The sequence below is a fragment of the Pinus tabuliformis genome, chromosome 2_1 (genome assembly GCF_031772625.1).
Source record: "Pinus tabuliformis cultivar Carrire ecotype Pingquan chromosome 2_1, CPIR1, whole genome shotgun sequence".
In the NCBI taxonomy this organism is placed as follows: Eukaryota; Viridiplantae; Streptophyta; class Pinopsida; order Pinales; family Pinaceae; genus Pinus; species Pinus tabuliformis.
The window spans coordinates 876,945,062-876,958,207 of record NC_142299.1 but is presented as its reverse complement, the minus strand read 5'-3'; the positions used below and the strand labels follow the sequence as shown (position 1 = coordinate 876,958,207).

The 13,146-nt window shown below is 39.2% G+C and overlaps 1 protein-coding gene across 3 annotated transcripts; it reads left to right on the top strand.

Annotated features, from left to right (window-relative positions):
* Positions 1–443: 443 nt before the first annotated feature.
* LOC149203451 (protein NDL2-like) lies at positions 444–5,412 on the top strand. 3 transcript variants are annotated; one of them, XM_089403444.1, is made up of 11 exons: positions 444–800; positions 1,093–1,192; positions 2,241–2,308; positions 3,028–3,105; positions 3,214–3,270; positions 3,399–3,454; positions 3,944–4,107; positions 4,512–4,700; positions 4,894–4,989; positions 5,087–5,224; positions 5,320–5,412. In XM_089403444.1, the coding sequence occupies exons 1-7, from the start codon at positions 780–782 to the stop codon at positions 3,966–3,968; spliced, it is 405 nt and encodes a 134-aa protein (XP_089259570.1). In that variant the 5' UTR covers positions 444–779; the 3' UTR covers positions 3,969–4,107; positions 4,512–4,700; positions 4,894–4,989; positions 5,087–5,224; positions 5,320–5,412. The 3 variants fall into 3 exon arrangements, 2 of the variants coding, with proteins under 2 accessions (XP_089259570.1, XP_089259569.1); XM_089403443.1 differs by lacking the exons at positions 3,944–4,107; positions 4,512–4,700; XR_016253955.1 differs by lacking the exons at positions 444–800; positions 2,241–2,308; positions 3,028–3,105; ... (5 more) ...; positions 5,087–5,224; positions 5,320–5,412 and adding an exon at positions 2,100–2,194 and having other exon boundaries at positions 807–1,192.
* The last annotated feature ends 7,734 nt before the right edge of the window (positions 5,413–13,146 follow it).

Here is a 13,146-nt window from a genome sequence, read left to right as displayed (position 1 = left end):
GTATCTTAGTTGGAACTGGTGGCCAATATGGATTATGAAGAATGGGGTCATTCGTTAACTTGGACACATCTGGGAGTTCCAACGTCGCTAAGAAAGGCAACTGAGGATTAAAGGACATTTGTGGCAGTGGAAGAGAGGTAGTACCAGGGTTCCAACCAGGTGGTGGTTGCCCCCATGGACTTTGTCCGGATGGGCCTGGCCCATAAGGGTTCTGCCCATAGGGATTTTTCCCATAGGGGTCAAGGTTAATTTTAGGGGCGAATAATAGCCCAAAGGCGAAATTTAAGGCTTTTTATATTTTAATGGGGCGAATTTTTAAATAAAATAATAATTTTTTTTTTTATATAATTAGCCCATATTTTATTTAAAAATTAATTTATTTTTTTATTTTAGCCCAGGGCAGATAAACTAACCGAATCGAATTTGATCAAAATCGCCCCATTTTGATATTTGCGGAATTAATTTGATCAAAATCGCCCCCATTTTGATATTTGCTCCTGGTTTGGGAGAGCAAAATCGCCATTTTTGATTTACAGTTTGGGTTTTCTGGTTTGGGAGTGGTTTGTGAGGGTCGATTTGGTCCCGGGAGTGGTTTGTGAGGGTCGATTTGGTCCTGGGATGTTAGATTTGTTTTGAAATGGAGGGCGGAGCTTAATTTGTTTTCAAATGGAGGGCGGCCCCCTGTTTTGACGGATTCAGCCCGCTGTTTTGGTGTAACGGATTCAGCCCGCTGTTTTGGTGTATATGGCTCCAGCGGCTCTGTTTCTGTGGATGTCGAAATGATTCCTTGGGGTGGGCAGGTAAATGCACTGTGCAGGTTTTTCATTGAGATAAAAATGCCCTGCTAATTGGATCTCAGTTTGCATTCACCTTCATATTCGGTTCTGTAGAGATTATGTACAGGCATTGAGGAAAATTGCGAGACATTGTGCTGGGTGTCCTAAATTTTGTCTGTGAATGCCTTTTATGGGTTTGGCTTTGTTGTGTGTCAGACCAGCATTGCCACTTGGGGGTTTCTTTTAACTTTTGAACCGTTTTGCCTGCAAATGTGTCTTGGCTTACATTATTGTAATGGTGTGACTTTGAATGCAGGAGCATGTTGTGCAGACTAGCCATGGGCCAATCTCTGTTTTTGTATGCGGAGACCAGGAGAAGCCTGCCCTTGTTACTTATTCGGATGTTGCCTTGAACTGTGAGTTTCATCTCTGTATCTTATTGACATGATTCTTAGCGTCTTGCAGATTGATTACGTCAGTCATTTCACGCAAAGGCAATGTTTGCGCAATTTGCATGATGGTTGTGCTTTGCTGGTAGCCCTGTATAAGTTATTGAGCCCACTGTGGGCATTTGTCATGGTAGCTTCTATTCTATTATTTGAGATAATCTGAAGCAATGATGAAATTTCCATATGTTCTGTTGCATTCGAAAAAATGACTCTGTAAACAGGGATCATCATTTGTATATTGGTGATCAACTTACGATCTCGATACATTTCCATGCCCACCATCTCTATGCCGATTTCAGGTTTGATTAATTCCTCAAATTTCCTATCATGGTGGACATGGAGTGAATCTTAGACTATATTGTATTTGTTCAATCAGCATGCTCAAAATCACTTTGTAGTTTGCCCTGATAGCATCCTGGTGTAGCAAACTCTTGATGACACCTCATTTTCGCAAGTGTCTCTTGCATTTTTTTCCATTTATGAAATCATTTGCTTTTATTGATTGCCGCCCTCTTGGTGTTTCCTTTTCTCTTCAACGATACTGTTAATGCATTCAGACATGCAATGTGCATTCTGGGCTAATGAGTGAAATTATTGAACTTACTTCTTTAAAGCAGTATTTCACACCAAGTTTTTGCTAATCTGGCAAGCAATGAGTGGAAATATGTTGATGGGCTGATGCCATTTCTGTGGTTATTGTAACATCTTCTTTTTCTTCCACAGCAATACATTACATTGATGGAATAAGAATTTTGAAGTTTTGTAAATTAATAAAATCAATTGATTGACAGAACCTTGTGATTAACCGTGTAATTTGTATACTAAATTATTTGTCGTTACTAACTGGTCCGGCATCTATTTGTTTCTTGAACAGACATGTCATGCTTTCAAGGGTTGTTCTTCTTCCCTGAGGCTGCTTCGTTATTCTTTCACAATTTCTGTATCTATCATATTGATGCACCTGGACATTAGCCTCATGATAGATATTAGCCTCATGCTGATCGTGTTTTTGCAGGTGATGATGAATTTGCTTTACTTTTATGGCATGTGTGGAATTCCAATACATCTCTATGCCGATTTCAGGTTTGATTAATTCCTCAAATTTCCTATCATGGTGGACATGGAGTGAATCTTAGACTATATTGTATTTGTTCAATCAGCATGCTCAAAATCACTTTGTAGTTTGCCCTGATAGCATCCTGGTGTAGCAAACTCTTGATGACACCTCATTTTCGCAAGTGTCTCTTGCATTTTTTTCCATTTATGAAATCATTTGCTTTTATTGATTGCCGCCCTCTTGGTGTTTCCTTTTCTCTTCAACGATACTGTTAATGCATTCAGACATGCAATGTGCATTCTGGGCTAATGAGTGAAATTATTGAACTTACTTCTTTAAAGCAGTATTTCACACCAACAAGTTTTTGCTAATCTGGCAAGCAATGAGTGGAAATATGTTGATGGGCTGATGCCATTTCTGTGGTTATTGTAACATCTTCTTTTTCTTCCACAGCAATACATTACATTGATGGAATAAGAATTTTGAAGTTTTGTAAATTAATAAAATCAATTGATTGACAGAACCTTGTGATTAACCGTGTAATTTGTATACTAAATTATTTGTCGTTACTAACTGGTCCGGCATCTATTTGTTTCTTGAACAGACATGTCATGCTTTCAAGGGTTGTTCTTCTTCCCTGAGGCTGCTTCGTTATTCTTTCACAATTTCTGTATCTATCATATTGATGCACCTGGACATTAGCCTCATGATAGATATTAGCCTCATGCTGATCGTGTTTTTGCAGGTGATGATGAATTTGCTTTACTTTTATGGCATGTGTGGAATTGTCAAAGAAAGTTTACTTCAACGGTATTTTAGCCAGGTAATTTAAATAATCCACTGCTTTCGTTTCTTTTTTCATGGGGTTTCCAACCCTGTTTTCATTCTGATTATTCTGTTTACACTGTTGGAACCATTGTGGGTATGGCAGGAAGTGCGCTGCAATATACAAGGCTTGGAGTCTGATATTGTGCAGGCTTGCAGAAGGGTAAGCATCCTTTGCACTGAAATATGTACTTTATGGAATTGGGGTTCAAGGTATCTGACTGTGTGGATTTCATCTTATTTACCCTTTGTTGTGGAATACTCTCTAAATTCCGATGGTTGTGTACACAGCCGCTGGATGAGAGGCAAAGCAGTAATGTTATGCGCTTTATGCAAGTGATGAGTCGGTAAGTTTCAAATTTGTGAAATAATTTCTTATGTTTTGAGAAGCAGTTTTAGGTTTGAAATTGCTGATCGAATTCCCATTGGAGATTTCTCCATATTCTACCAACTTCCTGTAGAAGAGGCTTGAGAATTTTCTGTCAATTCATTGATGGTTTGCCTTCAGTGAATGCTAGGTGTCCCTGTGAATAACGTGTGTTTTGTTTTTTCATTTTTCTTCTAAGAAAACTGATATTTTTTTGCCTTAGAAGAAAATCATCTACTTTTTCATATTGAAAATAAAAAAATATACATTACGTATATTTCACCTGAAGTTTATAAAAAAACAACATCATATAAGCTGTCCATTGGTCTGAATAAAACTAGTAAAAGATATGTCTCCAAGGTAGCACCTTCCATCAAAAAGTTGATACCATGAGCTCCCTGGCCCATCACACCTGTTTTTTGATAGACAATCTGCAACTTGGTTCTAATCCCTCGTCGCATGCTGGCAGGAGCAAGACTGAAAGTGAGTCTTGAGGCCCGTATCAATCCAGCATTCCAGTGTTTCAATGAGATAATACGCCATAATCAAAGAGAAGATCCACAAGGAGAGGCGGTTAAGAAATCATGGCTTCAACTAGACACAATGTTGTGAAAAGTCAAAGACTTGTGGAGGGTAAAAAGACAAATTGCACTGTTGCTAAAGAATTAGTAAAGCTTTTGGCGCACAATGAAGATGTGCAGTACATTATAAGTTTTACTATTGCAGATCATATTGGTCCTCAAATTAGAAGTTTGATTAGTTCTTGTAAGATTTGGACTAGGATTCTCTAACAGAACAAGGATTCTCTATTCTAGGAAATGACTGTATGCATTTTAAATGATTGGTTGTGTATATCACTGTTTATACGATACGTATTCAGGATGTGCAAGATCAATTTGGAGCAGTTGATGATAGAATTGATCCTAAAGTTCGTAGTGCCACTGTTCCAATGGTTGAAAAAAATGTTTCAGCCATTTGTGACCAGTGTGAATGCCACTGATAAATTGGCTAACTTTCTTGGTGGAATGTTACTGCAGAAAGAACATTGCTGGAACAGATTCACTTAAAAGAGTGTATACCGAGCACTTACACTGAAATCACTAAGAAGAAAGGGAAGAAGTCTGCATAGAAAAGTTTAAAGGAAACTTCACAAAAAACCCTTGAAAAATGATGTTGTATCAAGCAGGGCCATTATTGCAGAGATTGTGTCAAGGCCCATTACCACAGTAAATATATATTATTTAGAACTATGTTGTAATTTTTGTCAGGGTTCATGTTTAGGTTCAACTATCACTGGCTACCCTATTCTGGAAGAGCTTTTGCTCTCCTGAAGACATCTTGATCTAACTCTTCATTCTTTGTTTTCACCTCCATAAAAAATCTCTAGTGGATTCATAAATTTTCCTTTTATTGTGACAGACTATTTTATGTGGTATTGTTGGCATACCTCCTTCAAATGGTGTTATTCCTGAATCTCCAATGCACATGAAAGGCTTAGCTACCCTCAAACATCAGGTACTAATATATTGGAATTATCAATTGCAGCTTCTCAGGGAAAAGACACAATTCAGACATTTTATAGACGAGTAACTTACAAGTACTTTTGTTACAGTTGGTGCTTAGCAAGTTAGTGACAACAATCTGGAAAAGTATGCAGAAAAATTCAACCTTAGGGCAATTATACAGAAACATGCAAGAAGCCTATGAGCAAATGCAGACCCCAATGGTTTATCAGCCTCCACCTGCCTTGGTAATGGTCTTATTTTTGAGTTTGGGTGTTTCATTTTATCTAATTTTCCTCTCCCTTTATTTATTTGTCTTGTCATGTCCCAACCATTTATGCAGGCACTTAAGGAATTGAAAGAGACCACAATTCAGTTGGCCACAAGTACTGGGAATATGGATGCCCAGTTGATGAATCAATTTTTAATGTTGACAAGGACATGGATGGCCTGCTTCCTGTTGAGGTGAAAGAACAACAATTGAGTAATTTGTTGCAATCTCTGATGGCGGTTGGCTGCCTTGCAGTAATGCCCATGATTAGAAAGATCCCAACTTCTGTGCTTTGGGGTTACTTTGCCTTCATAAACTTGTGTTATTGGTCTGTTTTCCCATCGGGAAAATCAATAATGCAAGGTCAAATCAGTTGTGAATGATTGATGGCATAATGAAAAGGCGAACCTTTACTCAAAAAAATAATAATAGATCATTTTTTATAAATGTAGCTTTAGAATGATCTTGCTTTGAAGTAGAGACTAAAATCAAGGAAATGATAGGAAGCCTACAATGCTGGATTAGTGCTTAGTTCAAATAAGCATGACAATGAGAGGCCTTTTGAACATGATTGTGAGGTTATTGTTGATTCAAATATTTTTTCAGCAGAAAAATAAAGCATGGAGTGAACATTTAGTGCACAAATATCCCCTGTTTTAATGGATGACTAAAACTAGGAGGCCTTACAACCATATATGTAAAGTCAAGTCAATGGTTCTACATGGTTCAGTCATTTAATATACTCAAAACTTTAGCCCAAAAATTAATACAATATAAGTCTGCTCTAGAATACAACAGAAGCAAAATAGATCACTCATATGCCCTTCCCACACTCATTTCTTCTGCTAATTTTGGACACTGACTACCATTTCAGTTCTGGGCATTTTTGTGGTATTGATGTTTGGCCCAACGGATACCAGCCGAAGTCCCTTCCTTCACCATTTTGGCCCCAGCAGACGCCGCACATTTCATCTTCTTGTTAGTTGTTATAATCTGCTAATCTGGTCAAGACCACAGACTTGTTTTTCTGTGCTGTGTCCTGGTCGTTGTATGAATAATCCCACTGCTTAGGCCCATGTAAGCCCAAATGAATTTCTACGCTCATTGGAAGCCATTAATGCAATCAAATACTGTTCACACAGCGCTTCAATATTTCTAAAATAGTTAAATTGATGTTCACTAGAAGTGTAACAGAGGAACTGAAACTATGAACAGGTTGGACAATCATTGTTGATTCAAATATAACAAAAGATATAATTAATGTTTCTAGAGTAGAAGATACATTTGAGTGGAATTGTCCTTAGCTCAATTGTAATCGCAGTGCTATGTCTTTATTTAAATTCAGTGACTGCAAAAAAATATAATGGGTGTGGATGGTTTCTAAGGTTGAAAAGGAGATGTCAATATGGTGTAATAGATGGTTATCATCAAGGGGGATAAGTTAGTGCTGGTGAAATCCCTACTTGAAGCCATCCCTGTGAGCAAATGCAGACCCCAATGGTTTATCATCCTCCACCTGCCTTGGTAATGGTCTTATTTTTGAGTTTGGGTGTTTCATTTTATCTAATTTTCCTCTCCCTTTATTTATTTGTCTTGTCATGTCCCAACCATTTATGCATGCACTTAAGGAATTGAAAGAGAGTACTTTGAGACATTTGAGAAGGAAAGGGCCAGTGAACTAGGTTTCTTTGGTTTTTAGTGCATTTGTTTGCATTCTATATTTGTAGAGATTACATCTCAGATTAAACTTTGAGTTGGGCTCATGCTCTGGCCATCAAAGCATTTGAATGCTGGGGGTTTTACACCCCTTTAAAGTTTTGCAACGATCTTTTGATTAGATCTTCAATGTAAGACTTCACGGAAGTCAAAAACTGGCAGGCAGAAAAAGTCCTGCATGCTGTACTGACAATGAGATGTCTAGGGTAGTTTAAAATAACTTCTTGTTTCTTTTGAATAAATCTTCTTGTAATACTAGATAGGCCACTCAGTTTTGGTGATATTTTCAGTGCTTTGTTTAGTTATGTGAATTTGTTAGATGCAAAACAAGTATTGGTTAATTTCATGAAAACCAATCTGTAGAATTGGAAATGTAAGCATATGTGCATGAATGTAGTAGAGAAAGGGGTACTGTTCTAATTGAAGTGGGAGTGAAAGAGACCTTTTGAAAATGTTATTGTTTCAAGCAGTTGGAACGGTATCAGTAGGAATCAGTATGTAGAAATTAAACAAAATAAATGGGAATCAAGGCGAATCAAGCATTGTATTGCATATCAAATCTAATAAATTACCAATGATTCTACAGCTCTGGTTAAGTACTCAATAGTGCTTCCAAGGTTGCAGAACTTCAATCTACAGTCATAGATATTGAATGGGTGTTTGCAGTTATATTGTTCCTCTGCCAAGAACTCTGCTCTTTTGGACCTCAATTCCCCTCAAATAAAAAAGTTCTGTTTAATTGGAACTTATTTACATCCTAACATGCAGGTCGATTGCCCACGGGGCTTTGGATTGACGGTGAATGGGTGCGATGTTAAGGCACTCCTTGCGATAGGTCATCGGTTCAAATCCCCCGTGGGTACTTAGGTTAGTCTAAACTAGAAAAAAAACATGCAGGTCGATTTCTCCAAGAGAATGTACCTGGGAAACAAATGATATCCAAGTTGAAATCTTAACAATGGAATTAACTAATTATTTTCAATCGATTTCCTTCATTGTTGCTAGTTGATTTTTCCTGGGATTATCGACATCTCATTTATTGGGTTCACCTCACCCTGATTTGAACTTCTTTCATTTGAATCAACTTCATCTCTGGTTAGAACATTTTTTGATTGATTTCATTTTCCAACAAATGTGGTATTTAAGTTACTTTCTTCTTGCAAGTCGATTTTACCGTTATTAGTACACTGCTAGTAGATTTGTTTGACATGATCATTTTCTTCAATTTCAGGGTCGACTAGCTTAATGATAGTGTCCTTTTGCTTCAGCTCATGTTCATTCATCAGTTCTCAATTGATTCTCTCTGTGTTCAAAATGGGTTCAAGTAGCTTAGGAATTACATCGATTTCCATGTTCATTCATCAGTTCTCAACTGATTCTCTCTGTGTTCAATGGATTCAAGTAGCTTGGAAATCACATCAATTTCCTTTTATATTGTATTAAAATGTACAGGAATGTCATAGTGGAATTGCTTTCCACAACAATACTTCTTTGTAACTATGGACTTTATCTCAACTCAACTGGATTTCATTTCTAACAAGAGATTTCCTTAATAAATTCCTCTTGACAAATTTTTCTGTTATAAAACTTTGCAAAAGCATACCCTTGGTATAGCTCACTACACAAGAAAATTCATATTTGAAGCATAATTCTTATACTTGCAACTTTCATTTCTCTGTATAGACTTTCTAGAAAATAAATTGCGTGTAAAGAGTCTATATTCCACTCTTGGATTCATTTTGTTCGAGAGTTATGTGAAGGACTAACGAACCTAGTAGTCACAGGACGAAACAAACCCTGAGGCATTAAAAATTTGTACATGGGTCCACATTTGCTCCCGTTATGGTCCTTACAGAGAGTGCATTGAAGGTAGGTATGTTGCAGTTGGTAGAATATGACGAATGTGCTCCCTTCATGTTCTCTAAGACGACAACTTACAATTATTTGACAATTTCCTCATCCAAATGATTTTGAATGAGTAATTTCATCTAAATTTAACTGATTTTCAAACTGGGATTTAGTCTTCTTAATTTAACAGATTTTCAAACTGAGATTTAGTCAGTGTTATTGAGGAGTGAAATAGAAACTGATTTTCTCTTGCAGAGAATAACAAGGATTGGTGTGAGCTTATACTCTGCCTTATAGACCTTCAAATACAAATAAGCTCTTGTATCCCTATTTCAATCACATAATTTAAATGAATATAATGTCATTTTATTAGAAAAATGCAATGAGTATGAAATAGATCATCAGAATGGCCACTGTAGCCCAGGCTGGTGAGAACTTGAGTATTTTATATCTGACTAAACACATGCACATGAAAAGAAACATCACCTGACACAGACATGAACAGGACAGAATCTAGATATTAGAATTTTGGGGAAAAACAATTGCGCCTTAACAAAGAGCTTCTTATCCTACACCACACATTTCACTCTTTCAAGGTGGAGTTACAAACTGAACATGCAATGACTGAGCTGCATGGTCACCAAAGTTGTAACACACCCAAAAAAACAATGCTTCATATCGGCTTCTCAATTATGTGTGTTTAGCATTAGTGATATAGTCTCTTCTGAACTTTTATTTCAAGTAGAAATTTGATTAAATTTCAGAAGTGCAAGAAATCACAGAAAACCCTCCGGCAGTAAATTGATAGGAGAAATGAGAAATCTTCAAAAAAACCTGGAAGCTGTCTTGTTCATATTGTCCTGGACTTTTCAGCCAAGTTAATATATCTGTAAAGAATACTATTTTATCCTAAGAAAAGATTGACACTTTGTTTATCACCAGATGAAAATAAATTAGAAGCAAAACATCAGGTTGGTGACAAATCCAAAACAAGTTGCAAGACTGTAACCCAATCTGCAAAACATCAAAAAACTGATTGTCCCAGAGTGGGATGCACTATGGGAAGTTGTGCTGTCCCATCTTTTACTAGTGTCAGCTTCATAGCACCTGCTTCCATTTCCAGCAGCTCTGTCTTTAAGAGAGCATCGGCCTCTATCTTGATAGTGTTGTCATCAAGAGATTTGTAGCTGACTTCCATTTTTAATCTTTATGGCAGCTGTTTATAGTCCTGTAGGATTGAAAGTATGGATGTTGCAAAGCTTCATTAGCTGTTATTCTTTTGTTTCCATCCACTTGTAACATTTGTTTCAGCAAATCCACACCTTCTAGACACCCAACATTTTTAACAAATCTTGTGAGGGATGGGAAAGGCTTTCCCGGATTTGGAAATATGATATCCAACTGCTCCTTTACAGATTGCCCACGAAATAGCGGCTCACCGATGAACAATTCTGCCGACATGTTATTTGTTGCTTTTTTCTAGATTAGCTCTCACAAAGCATTTGAGTTGTTCCTGTTCCTGGTTGGTTTTTTTATAATTTTATAGACAAGTTCCATGTCGTGGAAATGTGAAAAAAGATAGTGATATTGCCACCATGTGGCTCTTATCATATATGGTTTTATACTTCTTCAAAAAATTCTCTAAGAGTTCACAATGCTAAAATTCACTAGGACTTTACAAAGTTTTATTATTTAGTGAAAGACTTGCCAAGTTCTTACAAGATTTTATAATTGAGTAAAATATTCGCCATGCCTGGTGAGAGATTCGCCAGAAAATTATATATACATATTATATTATTGATAAAATTGCCTTCCATTTTTCCTATATACCATGGAGATTCGCCCAATTATTATATTTATAAATTTGGGGGGGGTTCTTAAAATTTTCCCTGATAGGGGTTCTGTCCATATGGATTCTACCCATAAGGGTTCTGTCCATAAGCAGACAGTTGACTCTGAGACTGCCCCCCAGCACCCCATGGATTAGCAACTTGACCTGCAGGTGCAACATACTGTTGCTGATAATTCTAGTAAGGAGTGACCTACATTTGTTGATAATTTTGATAAGGGGTAAATTGAGTTTTCCCCTGGGGTTGCTGGTAGCCATACGTTTGCTGAGCTCCATACTGAGCCTGATAAGAAGGCTGCGCTTGGTAAGAAGGTTGGGGTCGTGGCCCACCTTGCATTTGATAACCAATTTGAGTCTGGGGCCCAGAAGGATGTCCTTGAACAGGTTGAGCTTGGACCATCTAGCCGGAAGGTTGTCTTGGTTGGGTTTGGGACGGTCCGGTTTGACCAGAAGGATGAACTTGCTGGGTACCAGGTTGTCCTTGAGTAACCGAGGGTTGTCCTTGCGGAACAAATGGTTGAGCAGGCTGGACGGCCGGTTGACCTTGAGGTTGGCCAGCCTATCCAGAGGGATGACTTGGCTGGGCAGTGGGTTGGCCTTGCTATGTAGAAAGCTGAGCCGCTTACCCAGTAGGATGACTAGGCTAAGCAGTGGGTTGGCCCTGCTGTACGTAAGGCTGCCCCCCTTGCCCAGAAGGGTACCCCTATTGGACTGCCGGTTGACCTTGTGGAATATAAGTTTGTCCAGTTTGTCCAGAGGGATAACCTTGCTGGATACCAGGTTGACCTTGTTGGATGTAAGGTTGTCCTGGTTGTCTAGACGGGTAACCTTGTTGGGTACTAGGTTGCCCCAGGTAACCAGAAGGTTGAGTCAGATAATTAAAAGATGGACCACCAGCGGCCAAAGGTTGTCCCTGATAGGGTGGTCCTTGTAGGCCCCCAGGTTGTCTTGGGTAAGACTGGCCATAATATTGCTGCCCTTGGGGGGTTTGCACATAAGATGGCTGGCCTTGGTTAGGCGGTCCCTGAGGCTGTGCAGGCCTTACTTGGCCCCCATAGAAAGTGGTGGCGTTCCAAGTAACGGATAATGGTACCGAAACCTCAACAATAGGTTGAATAGGCAAGGGTTGAGAAAGCTGAAGGTATTGACCAGCAGAATCGTAATAATAGAATGGACCTTACGCATTCGGATCCTGAACAGCTTGTCCATAGGCATCATATGAACCCCCTCTTGGGACGGGACCAGAAGAGGGTGGTGCACTTTGTGCAGGATGGATAACTTTAGGTGTGTGTGCCGGCTGGCCGCTACTCACTTGACCGTGAGGGGGACCAGCACCAGTGTTCAAAGCTGAAGACGCTGTAACGGCACTAACAACCGGAGTTGAATGTGCTATACAAACAGTTGGATTTGTCGGAACTAAAGTGACAGGTGTAGTGTGGACTTGTGAAACAAAAGATCCCGTGGTGGGAGTGATGTGGGGGTCCCACATAGTCGAAGCAGGGATCCTGGCACTTACCCTATCCCTCAACGACTGGTAGCATGGGGGGAGCGGAGAAGTAGCTGGAATGGGAGTGTCGATATTCGACAACACAGGTGTCTCGCTTACTCTGGGAGATGTCTCATCCATGTGAGAGGTAGACATTGGAGATGAAACACCAGGGGGGTTAACAGGAATATCGTCCTCATCAGGCTCCCAGATGGGGTTCCAATCGACTTCGTAATCCTCGTCGCCGGGGGCACGAGAGTTGATCGGTTGGATACTCGGGATAACAGGAAGAGTATCACTCACAACCGGTAGCTCAGGAGCAGCGGAAGACAGAGACCCTTGATCACTGGGAACGGGAGTCGATGGTTCAGCCAGGATGATAAACTTCAAACAGAACCTAAGGGAATCTAACGATAAAGGACCCTACTCAAACTAACGCACACAAGATCTAACCAGGTAATGTTAATCATGGCCAAATAAATTTTAAGACGCAAAGACACAACTTTACCTTTTCATGTTTTAAGAGTCGAGAAAAGGACAAAAAGGTGACTCTAGTCGCCTTCGAATGTTTTGTGAGCCCGAAGTGACAAACTTCTCAAGTGAGCCTTTTCTTTTAAGGAGTCTGAAAAGGATCAAAAGTGACTACTCTGGAGAGACTAGGCAAAGGGTTTACCAAACAAATCCGTAAAACTGCATATACACCTTGGCAGTCATATGAAAACCAAGGACTTCCCGTACGGCAGTCAATCTTCCCAAATGTTGTGTTCGGTGCATTACGGCTTGTAAGGCGACAGACACGGCTTCTTGTGGATAAAGGATGATAACCTAGTGGGGTCTCCCCTATATACGTGACGGTACGTGGGAGCTCAAGTCCGTGCTAGACCACTATCAAGTCACAAAAGGAGGAATCACCCAACTGTAATGTGAAACAACAGTGACTAGGTTTAACGACGCTGGAGCACGACTCTAGCCTAGACCTCTAATCAGTGAGCGTTATGTT